The sequence below is a fragment of the Engystomops pustulosus genome, chromosome 5, assembly GCF_040894005.1.
Source record: "Engystomops pustulosus chromosome 5, aEngPut4.maternal, whole genome shotgun sequence".
In the NCBI taxonomy this organism is placed as follows: domain Eukaryota; kingdom Metazoa; phylum Chordata; class Amphibia; order Anura; family Leptodactylidae; genus Engystomops; species Engystomops pustulosus.
In genome coordinates this window covers 102,831,497-102,850,452 of record NC_092415.1, presented here as the reverse complement: position 1 = coordinate 102,850,452, position 18,956 = coordinate 102,831,497, and the positions used below count along the sequence as shown (strand labels likewise).

At 39.0% G+C, this 18,956-nt stretch overlaps 1 protein-coding gene across 1 annotated transcript in view; it reads left to right on the top strand.

Annotated features, from left to right (window-relative positions):
• ANKH (ANKH inorganic pyrophosphate transport regulator) overlaps positions 1-18,956 on the top strand; it is a 70,261-nt gene that overhangs the window by 28,388 nt on the left and 22,917 nt on the right. The window contains exons 2-5 of the mRNA XM_072152767.1: positions 7,484-7,700; positions 8,590-8,708; positions 9,261-9,344; positions 17,749-17,919. Coding sequence (XP_072008868.1) covers positions 7,484-7,700; positions 8,590-8,708; positions 9,261-9,344; positions 17,749-17,919 — 591 coding nt within the window. The remainder of the gene's footprint in view (positions 1-7,483; positions 7,701-8,589; positions 8,709-9,260; positions 9,345-17,748; positions 17,920-18,956) is intronic.

Sequence of the window (18,956 nt, the reverse complement as noted above, 5' to 3'; positions counted from 1 at the left end):
GAAGCTAATTACTCACTTCTCCTGCATGATGTCACCTCCCTCTCCCAGCATGGGACCACCACCAGGATTGCTTTAGTGACAATAACTCATTGGTCACATAATGAACTACAAGGTAGAAGCCCTAAAAAAGAGACTTAGACCAACATATGCAAAGTTACCTTAAATGTTCAAATGTTCTATTCTTATAGTCACCAAACTAATTTTGGCTTGGTACATCCAGAGGGAATTAGGCTGATCTCACTCTTTATAATGCCTGACATTGTGGTCCCCACACTTTATAATGATCCCATTTTACTCCAGATTAGTTTAACATTGGAACCTATACACAATTGACGGCACACTAAATTATGCATTTTATAGTTGAATGTCATCTTGTTAAGTGACCACAACAAAAAAGTGAATACAATAATAGGAAAAAAAACACACCGTTCCCTATTCTTTTTACAACAGGCTGGCTTTATCTGTATATGGACTCTCTTAGGGATGCCAGACCATATCTATTGCAGTGTGTCCCAGAAACACAAGTGACTTGATAGGAGATCTGCGCTGTAGATAGAAGTTTCTGCTTCACTTGTAATATTGGTGTGTTAGAGGGATATCTAATTGCAGGGTTTTCTAAGCTTGCTACAAGTTCTTTTTTAACTCAAAACAAGGAATCCAGTGTTTACAAGAGGAACACAATGCTGTCATTAAACATCAGCATTAATACCTGGCAGAATATGTTGTCATAGATCTTATATCTCTTGCGTTTTTCTTTATGGGATAGGGTATGAATAGGATAGATAAGATAGCAAGGTTAGTTAAGCCTGACATGATCTGGTATAGGTATCAGGTATAACTGTTCTGCTCCTTTTAAAAAAGTAGGGGTCTCATCACTCACCGGAGCATACAGCCCCCTTATAGAACTAATAATAAGGGTCGTACAGGTCTAACCTCTCCTTGAGAGCTGACATTTCTGGTCACTTTATGCAGATTTTTATGGTTGGTGAAATAAGAACCAAAACTTTATAATGCCCAGCCCTCTCCTTACCAACACTTCTTTTATCCGCTCTCTGTGGTGAGCAGCTTGAAACAAGAAGCACAGATAGAGTGTATCCAAATGCTGCTGGACATTTGGGCCCCATCCAAAAGATTCCGTGTCCTTGCCACTAAACTTTAGCTCAGTGATACTAATGCAGTATGGCATATTAAATAGCTAAATGCCTCCGCATATTTTGGATATGTATGGGTCGGAAAATGGCAAATCCACTCTCCCCCCTAATATTAAGACATTAGCCAAGCCCCTGGACCAGTTTTTTCAGTGCAAACTGTTTGTGCATGTATTTAAGAATTTAAATGAGTCGCTTCTGCACTTTACTGCACTGAAAGTGGCGTTCCGATGCACATTCATCATACAGTGTCTGCCAGAATTGTGTCGGATGCCCTCTGTTAATGGTGCTCCAAAACAAATGTTGGTACTTTCTGTTGGAGCAGTGCATTGGGCGCCAGATTCATGAAGAACGTGCAACATATTTCATGAATCTATCTCACACTACACAGGAAAACTGCACCTAGTGCAGTTTACACTTTTTATAAATGTGGACCATTTTTACTCATTAGATAACACATTAGATATCCCTGAATACTAAGATTCCCAATATATTTAAATAACAAAAAATGATCCAAATGAACACTGAAATATTTCAGAGCTCTGTATGCTGAAGTATGAAAACAAATTATGGGTGTCATGATAGGTATTATGACATAACAAAACTGTTTAAGTTTGGTATCTCTGTGATCGAAATGGCACAAAGAATAAAAGGATTGGGTCATTTGCACTGCTGTATGCAATCTGTAAAATCTGAGGCCACTAGAAAAAGGCGCTACTGCGCTTTTTTGTCAGTTCCACCACATTTGGAATTTTTTTAGCTTTACAATACATTTCATGTTGGAACTAGGAAGAACAATGTACAGGCAGTCCCCGGGTTACATACAAGATAGGGTCTATAGGTTTGTTCTTAAGTTGAATTTGTATGTAAGTCGGAACTGTATACTTTATCATTGTAACCCCCAGCCAAATTTTTTTTGGTCTCTGTGACAACTGGATTTTAAAAATGTTGGATTGTCAAAAGAACCAGGATAAACAATAAAGCTTCATTGTAGACACCAGTGATAACTGTTATAGCTGTTTATTGTAGTCTAGGACTAAAGTACAGTAAATTAGCAACATCCAGAGGTCCGTTTGTAACTAGGGGTCGTATGTAAGTGAGGTGTTCTTAAGTAGGGGACCAGCTGTATTGACTCTGTAAATGGAAAAATGCAAAAGTTATGACTTTTGGAATGTGGGAAGTGAAAAACAGAAACACAAACACAAAAGAGCACCTGGTTCTTAAAAAGTTGAAGTCTCAAAAAAACTTAGTTATAGTCTGAATTCCTTCTTTTAAACTGATCATTGGGGTTGTCTGGGATCAGTTGTAATTGCCGTACTAATACTACAAGTTTAGCACATCTTATTAGTATAAGGGTTTATAAATGTTACGCTAAATTAAATGTGTGGAATACTGAATTAGCACATACTTTTCTGCTGTCTTGTGTATTATATTACTATGTTCTGGCACACTACAAACTAGAACATGTTCTTCATGGACATACTTACTCTCATACTGACAGTTCTTCCATGGATATACATAGAATAAGATATGCTGCTTCTCATATGTCAAGAATGTATATTAGAACGCTAGATCAAGGGAAGCATCTAGGAGGTAGACAGAGACAATGACAAGTACAATTCCTAAAAAAACTAGAGTATAATAATCACTAGCTTAAAGTTTTATTACTCTGCCGTTTGCTCCGATCCAATACTAAATATCTTCTTCAATAGATGGCTAAAACCTTTCCATTCTACATATATTCACGAAGACTGTTCTCTTATCATTTTCTGCTTTTATTGTCTATTAGAATAACATCTCAATAGAGATTGATAAGTTGTGGATATTTTCTAGATCTTCCTGGTTGGATATTCTAGTACACAAATAGCAGGTAGGGGAGGGGGAAGGTGTGCAGGAGAGGAAGAATACATAAAGAGAGACACATATACACACACACACAGGATGCAAATGACCCCCCCCCCCTCCGGGACCCGCTGCATGCAGGTAATAATAATAATAGTTCCTTAATTTATATAGCACACACAGAGCTTGCCAAATCAGTCCCTGTCACCAATGGGGCTCACACTCTAATCTACCAGTATGTTTTGGAGTGTAGGAGAAAACCAGAGGAAAACCAGAAGGAGCACTGCTCACCCCGCCCCTCTCCATAGCGATGCAAGACACCCAACCATAAACACAGGAAAAGATAGAGCATGCTCTTTCTTTTTCCTGTGCATGGTACTGTGTGTGGCAACCATACTGCCGCCGGGCTCCATATCCGTCTTATATGCGAAAAGGCAGCGTTCCCTGTCATTTACTTTTTTATCCCACATACATTTTCTAATATCCTAGATATCAGAGGTCGCACTAACATATTTCTAGAAGGGTAATAATACTCCTCTTACTATTTTTGAGGAGTATTTTTAGCCGGGAAGGAGTATGAAATTTTCAGTAATACAAGTATATAACTCATAATGTTGATAGACGCTAATTATATAAGAAAATCTTGCGTCAGTGTTTTCTGTGTTTAAATAGCAAATTGAGGCAGTTATAGTGATGTTACATCATGCATTGACCAAAATGGAGCTGACGCCACCAACCCCCCAACCACAGTCGCCGAAACCTCCCACCACCCGACTGCGGCCCGCCGAAACCTCCCACCACCACACTGCGGCCCGACGAAAATTCCCACCACCACACTGCGGCCCGCCGAAACCTCCCACCACCACACTGCGGCCCGCCGAAACCTCCCACCACCACACTGCGGCCCGCCGAAACCTCCCACCACCACACTGCGGCCCGCCGAAACCTCCCACCACCACACTGCGGCCGCCGAAACCTCCCACCACCACACTGCGGCCGCCGAAACCTCCCACGCCGCTGACACCAAACGTCCAGACTGTGGCAGCCGCCGCCGAGCCCCAGTGACCAGACTGCTGACTGCAAATCCTTGATGATTGCTTTGTAAAATGCTTTTTTAAAAAGAAATTTTGTTTTATTTATTTTGGTGTCTGTGTTGGGGGGAGGCGTTTTTTTTTAGGTTTTTTATTAATTGAATTTGCGTCTTTGTCATTTTTTACGTGTTTTTACTGTTTATGCAGTCCTGTTTCACATACACCTCAAGCCACCTCAGAACTCGCCAGACACGCAGTCCCACGTAACATATACCTCATGCAACCTCAGCACCAGACACGCAGTCCCACGTAACATATACCTCATGCAACCTCAGCACCAGACACGCAGTCCCACGTAACATATACCTCATGCCACCTCAGAACTCGCCAGACACGCAGTCCCACGTAACATATACCTCATGCAACCTCAGCACCAGACACGCAGTCCCACGTAACATATACCTCATGCCACCTCAGAACTCGCCAGACATGCAGTCCCACGTAACATATACCTCATGCAACCTCAGCACCAGACACGCAGTCCCACGTAACATATACCTCATGCCACCTCAGAACTCGCCAGACACGCAGTCCCACGTAACATATACCTCATGCCACCTCAGCACCAGACATGCAGTCCCACGTAACACACACCTGCCACCTCAGCACCAGACATGCAGTCCCACGTAACACACACCTGCCACCTCAGCACCCGCCAGACACGCAGACCCACGTAACACACACCTGCCACCTCAGCACCAGACATGCAGTCCCACGTAACACACACCTGCCACCTCAGCACGCGCCAGACACGCAGTCCTACGTAACATAAACCTCATGCCACCTCAGCACCTGTCACACATGCAGTCCTATGTAAAATACACCTCATGCCAACTCAGCACCTGCAAGCCATGCAGTCCCATGTAACATACAGGTCTTCCCTGACCTTATCACATCCACTCCTGTCAGGCCCCCTCACCTCCATACACATGTATGCACACCTGTACATCTTCTACTTGCAGGCAGCCATTACAGCTCTACTTCCTGTGAGGAGACTGCGTAGTAAGCCACGCCCCTTTCCCGGAGGCTCCGCCCCTCCCGTGACATCACGGATACTCGGAGCAGCTCCATTCTAGAGGCTACCAGCTCTGTAGTGTGAGCTGAGCAGTGCGGGCCCGCGCGCTGTCAGTGTAATGTCCTGCACACCATTGCTGTGCGCTCCGGACCGCTCAGCTCACACACTACAGGGGATAATTGCCAAGCGTACTTTTACGCTTGCCAATTATTCTGGGGAGTAATGGCGCCTCATCATGCGTCTATGACGCTTGGTGAGGCGTTAATGCGATCTCTGCTAGATATGGTAGTCTTGTCTTGTCTAGACACCTGTTTTCTGGCTTCACATTCGACAAGGCACATTTATCATATACTTTTAGTTTGAAAAAAAAAGGTACAAACCTGCATTATTATACAGCACTAGGCGTTGTGTTAAACTTTATGACGGTCTACAACAGGGGTCAGGAACCTTTTTGGCTGAGAGAGCCATGAACGCCACATATTTTAAAATATTATTCCGTAAGAGCCTTACAATATGCAGTAGATAGGTAGCCACAGCACATGCCCCCCAGTAGATAGGTGGCCGCAGCACATGCCCCCAAGTGGATCGGTAGCCGCGGCACATGCCCCCAAGTACTTTGGTAGCCACAGAACATGCCCCCAAGTAGATAGCTAGCCACAGCACATGCCCCCCAGTATATAGGTAGCCACAGCACATGCCCCCCAGTATATAGGTAGCCACAGCACATGCCCCCCAGTATATAGGTAGCCACAGCACATACCCCCCAGTATATAGGTAGCCACAAGCACCAGTAAGTAGTCACAGCAAAAAAAAAAAAATATTCACCTACCTGCTCTCCCTGCAGAAAGTTCTCTGAGATACTGCGCCCTCAGCTTGCACAAACTATAGCCCATTAGACAAATTTTTTTTACTATCTATTATTTCTATTTGAAAATAAAATAAAATTTGGTGTCAATATGCCGATGTAGAATGTGCTCTTTTCTCATATCCCTTACGTATCATATTTGTGTCTATATACAACCACTTTATTGCAAATCATTCTTTTTTATTAGGAGAGAAATATATTCAGGAATGAAAGAAAGAAGGCTAGACGCTCAGCATTTGACAGGCGCTCTAGAATTGAAGATCCATCTTTTATTCTTTAGTGCAATCGTTTTGTCTAGACGTTTGTGTCGATCATTATGTGTAATTTGTGGCTGATTGCTATTGCCTCCTGTATTTATGGGCTGTCTGTTATAAATGAAATTTGCCAGCTGACTCTTTACCAAGTACGATCATATCCCACAGGGCCACATAGTTAATTACTTGATATTGATAATAATTCATTTTAAATGGCTTCTACTGGACTTCTACCGGTGCCATAAGAGGGTTGTAGCAGTGCTCAGCGAAAGGATCTTCATGGGAGTAGCCTTCAAAAGCTCTGCTCCCAAATCAGCCCACATGTTAAAACATTTTTGCATATGGCAATGTATTATTTCCCAGTGATTTGTCATATTAGACTAAACTCACTTATTCCCTATACACAACTGAACTTTAGCGGCTGCAATGCTTTTCCTTTTCTACACCTTCTTTCTACAGTGGATGTCATTTTGGAATGCAAATATTGGTGTACCAGTAACTGTCACTGCCATACCCTGTCATTATAAGACACTCAATGGCATAAATGTAAAAAAGGATTCTCTGGAGCACAGTATATGACAAGTCTGATCTGCTATGAGGTAGATTGACAGGTACCAGGAACTTGGTAAAGTAAAGAGAGACCAGTGTTCCATCCTTTTTCCATCATGTTAAAGCACTTTTCCACCAGGAATGTCATTTGTAGCTGGTGACAGTTTCCTTTTGACATGCTAATTTTAAAAATTCCTTTGCCAGCATTCTGAATTTCATTATTACTTTATATAAGTTTATCTAGCATTACCTTGCTCCCTGCCAGCACCATGTAGTGAGTTTCAGGGTAGGAATATATTCAGCTTGCGTGTGTCTGTGTCAGTCTCCTCTCCTCCACACTCATCCAGCTCTCTGGAAGATAAAGTGAATTAAACTTATATAAACTACTGAAATTATTCAGAATGATGACAAAGGCATTTTTAAAATCACCATAGCGTAGACTATTGGAACCTGTCACCAGCTAAAAATGATTCCTTGTGACAGGTTCCCTTTGATGTCGTAACTATCTAGGTGCACACTTTATTATGGCAGTCTTTGTCCTATATTTTTTACAAAGTCGCTGAACATGTTCCTTTCTGTTCCTTCACAGCATTTAGTGACCTGGGATATTATATCATTAACTAGAACATCACAAATAGTGTGTATGTGCTATATTATTTTTATCATTTCATGTATTATTACAGTATATATATAATTTATTTACTTTGCACTCTTCACAGGCTTTAAATCGGGGTATAGCTGCTGTTAAAGAAGATGCTATTGAGATGCTTGCCAGCTATGGTCTGGCATATTCCTTGATGAAGTTCTTCACTGGTCCAATGAGTGACTTCAAAAATGTAGGGCTTGTTTTTGTCAACAGTAAGAGGGACCGAATGAAGGCTGTATTATGTATGGTGGTAGCTGGAATTGTGGCTGCTGTTTTTCACACCCTCATAGGTATGTACTTCTAAAAAACTGCATTTTTAAAAAAAGTTAAAAAAAATTCATTCTGTCATGCTAAAACATGTGGTTTTTCCACAATGATGGTTTGTGACCTTTTGCTATAGATTTTGAAATGGGAGTTTCTGGTTGCATAACTGTAAAAGAATTGGTGTGTTTAAATTCTGTTGAGAGTGAAAGAACAAGACTTGCATGCATGGTCTTCCCTACTACAGAACCTTAACAACTACTGTTGGTAAATATTTCTTTACCAAGTGCCCTCTTTACCACTATGGCTATCCGACACTAAGTCACCTATTTACAAGCATAGCATGGACCTACAAATAATGGTTGCCGTATAGCAATATAGATATTGATATTATCATATTATGCTACTTTTACTTTTTTTACAAATCCTTTTTTGTCGATCAGTGGGTTTTCATTGCATCTCAATGGGGCAATGTTTGTGCGGGTTTGTTGTCACAACTGCACTTCTGTGAGACTGCCTGCAGACTGGTGCTCTATTCACATGGGGGTAAAAGTGTTAAATGTGTGCATTATTTTGGCCTTTTTTCATCCCACTCCACTTTTCACGATTTATTCCACATTTATCATGTGAATACAAATGTGGTAGACAGATTTAGCAAAAAGTTACATATTTAGATGAATATCTAGTGCATTTCGTGGTGTAGGAAAAACTTTTATGCATTGATTGTACAAAAAGGTTTCAATACTTCAACTGTTACTGTTACTAACATTTTAAGGGCCTGATACCAGTTGTCCTCAAGTGTTGAACCTTTCCTAGTGGAGATTCTATTGGTTATCTAGTTACTTACTGCATTATGGCAGTCTTTGTCCTATACTTCTTGCATAGTCTGTGAACATGCTCCTTTCTATTCCTTCACAGCGTATAGTGACCTTGGATATTATATTATTAACAAGCTTCACCATGTGGATGAGTCTGTGGGGAATAAAACACGGAAGGCTTTCCTGTACCTGGCAGCATTCCCCTTTATGGATGCCATGGTGAGTAATGTCGCACATTATCAAGGTGTATCTCTATATTTTATTATATTCTACCATCCTTGGGATTGGCAACACGCCTTGTAGAATGTTTTAGTTTTATATGATAAAGATATAATATATGATATGGGTTTGATGTGAGAGTAATACTGAGTTTTCAATTAGAATTCAGGTCTTCTAGCCACTTCAGGCAATGCATTAACGCATGCATTGTGGCAGTCACAGGATGACACTTTGGCGCAAGTCAATATACAAAATGTTTGATCTGTGTTGTTTGATTCCTCAGCGCTGCACAGAGCTTGCCAAAAAGGTCCCTGTCCCCAATGGGGCTCACAATCTAGTCAACCTACCAGTATGTTTTGGAGTGCTAATGTGGTGTACATAGGTGTTACTATAACTCAACCACTAAAGACTAGACCATGCCAATTCACAGGGCAACCAAGTGGTGGTTAATGTAACGTGTTAATAGCTTATTGGTGAATTCATTATAAATAGAGATGCATTGTACAGTATTATATATATTTATCATGAACTGATTCCTTTATTATCTTGAAGGCCTGGACACATGCTGGCATTTTACTTAAGCACAAATACAGCTTTCTGGTTGGATGTGCCTCCATCTCTGATGTCATAGCACAAGTAAGTCAACTATGTTCAGCTCATCTGTGTGATGTCATGGCACAGATAAGTATATCTTTTATAAGTGATCTCTCATGTCATAGTAAAGATAAGTATCTTTTATTAAGCTAATTTCTCAAGTCATAGCACAAGCAGAAAATAGTGTTCCAAGTCGCAAATGGCATTATTTTGCCATTTTGAAAAACATAAAAAATTCAATAAAAATTGATCAAAAGGTCATACAATCCAAAAAAAAAAAAATTGAAAACGACATCAAAAGTCGCAAAAAAATAACACCACCCACAGCTCTGTACACCAAAGTATGAAAAATATATTTGCCCTAGAAGACGGAAAAATGAAGAATTTATTTTTTGTACAGGAGGTTTTAATTTTTGTAAATATATGAAAACATTATAAAACCTATACAAATTTGGTATCCATAGGATCATATTGACCAAATGAATGAACTAGACCCATCATTTAGGGCTCACAGTGAAAGATGTAAAATCCAAGTCCACAAGAAATGTGTTTTTTCATCATTTTTACTGCATTCAGAATTTTTTTCCGCTTCCCAGTATACGGCATAGAATATTAAATACCATCACCATGAAGTGCAATTTGTTACGTGGAAAACAAGCGCTCACACAGCTATTTACATGGAAAAATAAGTTATAGATTTTTGAAGGTGGGGAGTGAAAAATAAAAACACAGAAATGAAAAAGGGCCTGGTCCTTAAGGGGTTAAGTCCGTCTTATAGGCGTGTGGAGACTTATAGCCATTAATGCTCCACTAGTGGATTCTGGGAAATATGCTAATTTGTTTTCCAAGGTGTGAAATGGAAAACAATGCCTCATTTTGCTACCTTGAAAGGCACCCCCTTAACACCAAGTATTATCCTAAGGATGTGTTATCAATATCAGAATGACACTTGCTCCCATTTGTCAGCAGCACTCAGGTAAGGTTCATTTGTCATGTGACTTTTTTGCAGCTTAGTCATGGGGTTGCAACCTTGTATATAAAAGTTGCAAAAGCTCCTTATTACCCTAATTTATTGCACAGGACAGCACTATGGTGCCATACAGTGCTTGGTGCTATGCTTGGTAAACAACAAAGAGACCATGCACTGTTGTCTCTGTAGCAGCTTGATCAAAGACAGTGCCAGGTCTTTGGCCCCCGAATGAGATGACATTGTGGACCTATGGTAAAATTAGGTCACTAGTGTATTAGCCTTGAAAATCCCTTTTAACTGTCAGCAGATATTATTGTCTTCGGGCTAAATATAAAAGTGGCCATACACATTCTGTGGATATTGGCCATCACATGTTCCTCATGCTCCATAGAACTAGTTCATGGTAAGAGTGTCCTGTTTTCCATAGTTGAAGTGAACCAAGTTAAAGATCTTAGCTTTACGTAAAGTCCTTTTACTTTCTGTATCATCTTTAAAATATCGTAATGTGATAAATCATTGTGCATTCAACGTTCTGCAGCAAGGGATTATTTCTAGTGATAACTTCTCCCAAACTTAACTTGTCTGGACTCAGGAGGTCAAAAACATTTATTGTCATACTATTACATTGGCCAAAGTTCAACTTTGTACGGCTATCAGAAAAAATTATATTGATGATGAATTTATCAGACACCTGATACAGAGAACTGCTATAAATAATACATCATGAATGGTGAGTGATTTTCAATGATTCCACTCACAGCTATAAAAAAAAAAGGATTTTATTGACTTCTTGATTACATTCAGTAATTACATAATTATTAGCAATTCTGGCATTGCCAGAAATAAAAATAAAAAAATTCTCTCCTTCATGGATCCTTATTTAGCCTGCCTGGTGCAATTCCCTTTTTATTTATGTTTATTATTAATTTTAGGACTTCATTCAGTCCTATTAGTTGTAATTATTAAAGTATAAGTACATTTTGAACAAAATTGCATAAATTAAAAGTGCAAATCTTTTGCGTTTTAGTTAAGAAATAAATGCTAATAAATTGTCAAACTTCGAAATTTAAGCTTTTTTGACATATAGTCATGCCCCCCCAAATAACTCACCTTGCAACTAGTATAACTTGCAATGGCCGCATTCAGTAGAAATATAATTTATATTATATGCAATGATCACGATAATTTTTTATACCGATGTCTGGGTAGCCAAGCAACGCATCAAACTTGGAACCATCTGGGAGTGGATGAAGGAAACAATCACGTGAAGGTTGGGTAACTAAGCAACGTACCCAAAGTGACTCCGTTTGGAGGGGAATCTCGCGTGAAGTTATCCAGATCCCTGTATCTAAGCAACAGGTAAACTACGGAAATGATAAAAAATTATCGTGATCAACTTACAGGCCTCTGAATAAAGCAAGCTTTCGGCCCTTATAGTAACTCGGTAACCGAATAGACTAGATGGTAACCATTTATACTAAGAATAACACATATTTTCAGTGTTTCTAGTTGACTGGTGAACTGTGTATAAGAAATCTATATATCTTTGTTTTGTTTTTTTTATATATTATTGTGTTTTAGTCAGTATGTTTTTTTTCTACCTATGAGGTAACCGACCCCCGTTTTTCCCGGGCAAACTGTTTTTTTTCAATTTGTGCCATGTATATAAATGTGATACAGGAGATGTTTGGTTATGCCTGATGAAGGCCCATGTACTGAGCTGAAACGTGTTGCTGTTTTTTTTTTATTTTAATAAATTCTCATAAATTTATTAAATTCTCATACATTCCGTGGCTCTTTGGAAGATTTATTTTCTGAGTGCCGGATCCCCTCCTGAACATGAATAGATGGCATCCTCAATGTTCTACTATCCATTATCCATGCAGTAAGAGCTTACTGCAAAGAGTCTGACCCCTCACAGAATGGAGGGAAAATATATACTTTTTTTTTCTGAAAAAAAGCACTTCAGTTTGGAGTATGGACTCATTGGACCTTGTTTTTCACTCTGCTGCTGAAATCCTAAACTACCAGTTAGTATCCAGTAAACTAGAGGCACTCATAGTAGAATATTCCACATTGACTTATGCTGATGGTGACCATTCACATTTCCTAAACCCTAATGAAGTTTATACATTTTACCTGAAAGTATTGAACCTGGAAGGACTGCCTAAATGATGAGTTTCCTAGAAATGACCGTCTGTGTCACTGTAGGGATTACATTTTTATTAAAATGTTATCTATCCATGTGGTTTTACAATATCTGGCTACTAATTCTGCGGCTTGTTAAGTCTCAGTAATATATTGGTCGCCATATGCTGTAAACTTTGATATTCTTTATTGTTTAAAGCCCTGATATCAGTGAAAATATAGGGCAGCTTATAAGAACGGATCAGAATGTGCTCTTCTTACTATAGGATCAATTCAAAAGGAAAGTCTATACATATTAAACAATGGAGACAGATGAACTAAATAAAACATTCTGCATCCTATTACTATTACATATTAGAGTTTTTTGAGAAACTTTTTCATTTATTTAACTTGATTTCAATTTTTTTGTTATATGTTTTTTACATTCAGGTGTGTTCTATAGTCCAAAACATATGAGATTGTTTATGAGAAACCCAAGACCCCTTTAAAGCAGGTTATCTAAATTCATGTTTGAAAAGTCTTATTTTTCTACCTGCATATAACCTGTCAGAGGTTTATACTTGTTTATGTATTTTCTTCTTGGCATGTGGATATACAAGTCTTTGAAGTACTTTGTCCTTGTCTTATCCAAGCATTCAAGCAAATGTATTACATACAACCAAATGTATTTTCCACCAGAAATATATCAGCCACAGGAAATTGATAATACAAATAGTAAGGGGCTAGATAGAGGACCACTCCACTAATATTTAACCAAAAAAAACCTCAATAGCACTGAATAAGTAAAGTAACTAGTACTTCATATGGTACACATAATTAATCTTTATTAATCACATCAGTCATACACAATGACCAAAAAAAAAATATACACATAAAAAAACCAACAGATAGTGTGATAATATCTGGACTGGGAGTTATCATATATCAAATCTGTAACATGGTCCTGGTAACACATCATAAATATCACAGCAGCAATTAAACATTTTAGGGGAACACAGAAGATTAAATACACAAAGTCTAGTCTAATACAGGCGGTCCCCTACTTAAGAACACTCGACTTACATACGACCCCTAGTTACAAACGAACCACTGGATATTGATAATTCATTGTACTTTAGTCCTAGGCTACAATAAACATCTATAACAGTTATCAAATGTGTCTGTAATGAAGCTTTATTGTTAATCCTGATTCTTATGACAACCCAACATTTTTAAAATCCAATTGTCACAGAGACCAAAAAGGTTCTGGCTGGGAATACAATGATAAAATATACAGTTCTGACTTACATACAAATTCAACTTAAGAACAAACCTACAGAACCTATCTTGTATGTAACCTGGGGACTGCCTGTACTTTAAATCACCCCAAATTATTTTGTGCCAGCTATGACACAACCATAATACCAACCAGAGGCCATGCTCCTCAAGTCCAGTACCACACTGCCCAAACACCCTGACATACGTTTTGCACCCTGATTTGTGAGTCCATGTATTTGCCCATATTTTCTACTGTAAGAAGAAAATATTTGTATACTCATTTGTACATTTTGTCACTTAGAGCCCCTTTTACAGTAGATCAAGGCATATATGTGATTAGAGGAAAACTAACATCAAAATCAAAAATGATAAACTAGGGACACTTACTTCCTTCTAAAATCAACTTTTAAAATAGTAACTTTTAAAATGATACTAATGAGCCCCTATGTGATTTAGCTTCACAGGTCGTTGCACGGTCTCACCCTCCACCCTGCTCCACCACTTGTGCATTGCTCATGAATGAATGAAAATTTAAAAAAAAACCTTCAAAAACCTATGTAACATGTCTTACTTTATAACAAAATGTTTGTTAGTATAATTGTTACTACTATATAGGCTTTAAAGGGAATTTCTCATGGCCAGTATTCTAGCATACAAGCCATGAAAAAAAGTTGCATGGCCAGGAATTGCAGGGTCAGAAATTGACCCTTTATCCCCCTAATGCCACCTTCATGGAAAGTGGCTGTGGATGGGGTGTGGACGCCCCAGCATGCCAATTTTGCTGTATTTTGCACTACAAATCTGTCACAGACAGTCCTGCACCCGATATACCAAGAGACTGGAGCCTCAAGGCACACCGCTGTTGCCCACCTTACCGAGGCACGGCCAGCACACGGCAATGTCGGCGAGAGGAGGTGGGGGAGAGCGTCGCTCATCCCCGGCTCCCTCCATAGGAATATATGGCACGCGGAGTCGTATTCCGGAGAAAGATATGAGGGACATATATCGGCCGTATATACATCCCCCCATAGGGCAGTGTGAATGTAGCCTTAGTAAGATGCACCCAGTAGTGATAAATCCCCCATTCTACTTGTAATTCTAAGTGTATTGCTTTTGATACCCAACTACCATAATAACATCTAATACAAATAGAAGACATATAAATATATGTGACCAGATGGGGGAAGTGTCTACTCAGAATAGGTTCCTTCGCTATCATTTGTAACATATTTAAAATCTAATCTAATCTCTAGAGCATTCAGTGTTCTCCGTTATGCACATATACACTGTGCTAGAGGTCTAGATGTCAGTGTTATGATAAGGTATTTAGTGCTTACCCCTTTCATAAAATAGGTGCATGCAATACACCTACAATCAGTGAATCCCTGACTCAATAACGTGTGTGACTGTGAATATTACATTCTTTACCTGTTTTAGCGACACGATTGCAGAGCACCACTGTAAACATACTAAAGTCCACTACTATGAGTGGAATCACTCTTACTTCTAGAAAGCAGTTAAGGGATTTTCTGTGGGAACCTTTCTGTACTGATAAGAAGGAGACCTTTTACACAATCTTCTGCTGTAATTAGACATGACTCACTAGGATGTGACAAGGACAAGGGTTCTCCTTGTTATCATATCATCCCCAATCATTACCATCATTACAGTATTTACTGCTGAAACATTCAACAGCAATTTGTTCCATATTCTATAATTACTGAGCTTTATACTAGGAAATAAATGTTGTTATATGTATATACACACACACTGGAGATCAAAATTAGAGACCAATATATGATCACTAACATTTTTTCAGAAATAATGTAATCTCCATTGATCAGCATTTGATTGAATTTTTGTAAGGGGTCAACATGCCATTATAATAATTGTTAATAATAATAAAAATAATCTTTATTTGTATGGTGCCATCCAATTCTGTAGCGCTTTACAAATCATAGGGGACATATACAGATATAATATAACATTACACAGAACAAACAGTTATATGGAACAATTGGTGTGAGGGCCCTGCTCACAAGAGCTTACAGTCTATGAGCAACAGTGTTTAACAAAGTACAAAGTATATAAACATAAAACCATTATGTTGCTGAAAAGGCGATGAACAGAATTGGAGAACAGAAATGATTATATAGTTTCATAGTTTATACGGTTGAAAAAAGACACTTGTCCATCAAGTTCAACCAAGAAAGGGAAGGGATTGGATGAGGAAGGGATTTAGGGGAGACAATTCTATATAACATAACCGTCAATGTTATTTAGGTGTAAAAAGGCATCTAGACCCTTCTTAAAGCTCTCTGCTGTCCCTGCTGTGACCAGCGCCTGAAGCAGGCTATTCCACAGAGTGACAGTTCTCATAGTAAAAAAGCCCTGTCGCCTCCGGTGATTAAACCTTGTTTTCTCCAGACGGAGACAGTGCCCCCTCGTCTTTTGATTTGATCTAATCTGAAACAACTTACCACCATATTTTTTGTATGGACCATTCATATATTTAAATAAATTAATCACGTCCCCTCGTAGTCGTCTCTTTTCCAGACTAAATAAATCTAGTTGTTTTAATCTTTCCTCATAACTAAGACCCTCCATACCCCTTATCATTTTTGTGGCTCTACGTTGAACCCTCTCCAGCTCCAGGGCATCCTTTTTATGGACCGGTGCCCAGAACTGGACAGCATATTCCAGGTGTGGCCGAACCAGTGCCTTGTACAGGGGTAATATTACATCCCTATCACGAGAGTCCATACCACTTTTGATACACGACAAGATCCTACTAGCTTTAGAGGCAGCTGATTGACATTGCATGCTGTTATTCAATTTATGATCTACTAGTACCCCCAGGTCCTTCTCAACAAGGGACTCTCCCAGATTTACTCCCCCAATAGAGAATAGAGTTAAAGTGCAAACAATAACCAATTGTGTAATAGTGTGTGGAAAAGGAAACGCGGTAACACTATGCAGTTTACTGTAGTATATTCCAAGTTTGTTTCTTTTTCCAACAGAGTTAAAAAAAATATCAGTTTTATGTGTGTTTGTAGTAACATTATTGTCACTTGCATACTTTGATGCAGATTGTTTCTATTCATTTATAATACTTATGTCATATTCCCTACTTGACAACCAGCATGACACCTGACAAATTATTATATAATTATAAGGGACCTTATCAACAGTCTTTACATTCCATAAGTTTCTAGGCATTTAGCTTAACTGATGTGGGACAAATTGGTTCCAAAGGAAAGTAAAGAAAAGAGATTAAAATAATTTTACCAATAGAGGTGCATTGGTAAATACCCTTTGTGCCAGGCAGTTTGCATTGAAGAGTATACACAGGAGAGCTCTTAAACTTAAAATCTGTAATATTCCACTAACTCCCTCTCTCTCCTCATTCACAAGATTGTACTAGCATGCACCCCCAAAATAAATCTGGCCCAAATAGATTTTTACTGTAGATTTATGATACGCAGCATGTCACTTATCTAATTCAATATTGGTTGAGTTTCACTCACTTGCCACAGAAAAGAATTTTGCAGTTTAATGTTACCTACACAACATGCAGGAAATTGCTAGAAAAACAAATCCTGTATACAAAGAAGGAAGACAGAAATCCCCACTTACAAAGGGAAACGCTTGTATAGTTGATGCTCGCAGCTAACGATCCTGGCGTCCGAATCCACCATAAACCAATAAATACGAAGAAGCCACAGCATCCAGTAAAGTGAAAAAGTTGATCTTTTATTCATCTGAGCTCAGGTGAATAAAAGATCAACTTTTTCCCTTTGTTGGATGCTGTATCCATTCCTTGCATGTGTCTCTGTTTCTCCATGAGAATCACCATTATAAGAAAAGATTTGCACAGCCTTTTATTTATTAAATGTGAACATTTCAAAGTAACATCCAGTGTTTAATATATGAAATGGCTTCCTAGCTACACACAATAAAATGCACATGCATTACTAATGTTTATCATTACAGCAGGTGTATAATCTCTTCATGCTGTTTCATTTATATACATCAATAATAAATGCTGCCTTTTATGTTCCTTCTCTCTAGGTTGTGTTTGTTGCCATTCTGCTTCACAGTCACTTGGAATGCAGAGAGCCACTTCTCATCCCAATCCTGTCCTTATACATAGGAGCACTTGTGCGCTGTACCACATTATGTTTAGGATACTATAAAAACATACACGATAAGATTCCAGAGAGCAGTGGACCAGAGCTGGGGGTAAGTGTGCGATGGTATGAACACTTAAAGGGGATGTACAGTTTTATCAAATAAATGTTACTGTTTGTATAATGAACAGTTATACAGTGTTTAAATCTATTTTCTGTATTAGTTTCTCATGGCTTTCTAGATATCTGGTTTGCTAACCAGTGTTTATGTCAGCTGGTGCCCACGCCTGTGCCAGGATTTAGTAGCAGAGGGTGCTACTACATTCCATTCACCATTTATACTCATTGGGGGACATTTATCACTTGGTTTTTGGTGTATATTTTTTAACCTGTATTTCAAAGTTGCCACTTATACCTTATACATTTTTTCTTAAAAACAAGGGAATATTAAGCATAAAAAAGAGCAAATCCATCCAAAGGGGGCAAACACCAGTATGTCAGTGTACTTGGTTTACAATCATTCATGCTGGTTGTAGGTGTCCTTTAACCCCTTAACGCTCTGCGCCGTAGCTCTACGGCGCAGAGGTATAAGGGATGTATGAAGAGGGCTCACGGGCTGAGTCCTCTTCATACAAAGGTGGGGGTTTTTGCATATTGCAGAAAACCCCCACCGCTAATAACCGCGGTCGGTGCTTGCACCGATCGCGGCTATTAACCCCTCCGTTGCCGCCGGCAAAGTCGCTGGCGGCATTTAAACGATCGGTTGCCATGGTAGCCTCGGGTCTTCGTTTGACCCAAGGATACATGGCTTCTGCATATTCATTACACTGAGCCTGTGGCTCATTGTAATGTATAGTGTGCAAAAATGCCATATATTGCAATACTGTAGTATTGCAGTATATGGTAGGAGCGATCTGACCATCTAGGGTTAATGTAGGGTCTAAAAAATAGTGGAAAAAAAAGAAAAAAAAAAGTTTAAAAAAGAAAAAAAAATTATAAAATATTAAAAGTTCAAATCACCCCCCCTTTCCCTAGAACGGATATAAAACATTATAAACCGTAAAAATCACAAACATGCCCGATCTATCAAAATATAAAAACGGTTACCTCCGAGGCGGGAAATGGCGCCCAAATGTCCGAAATGTGACT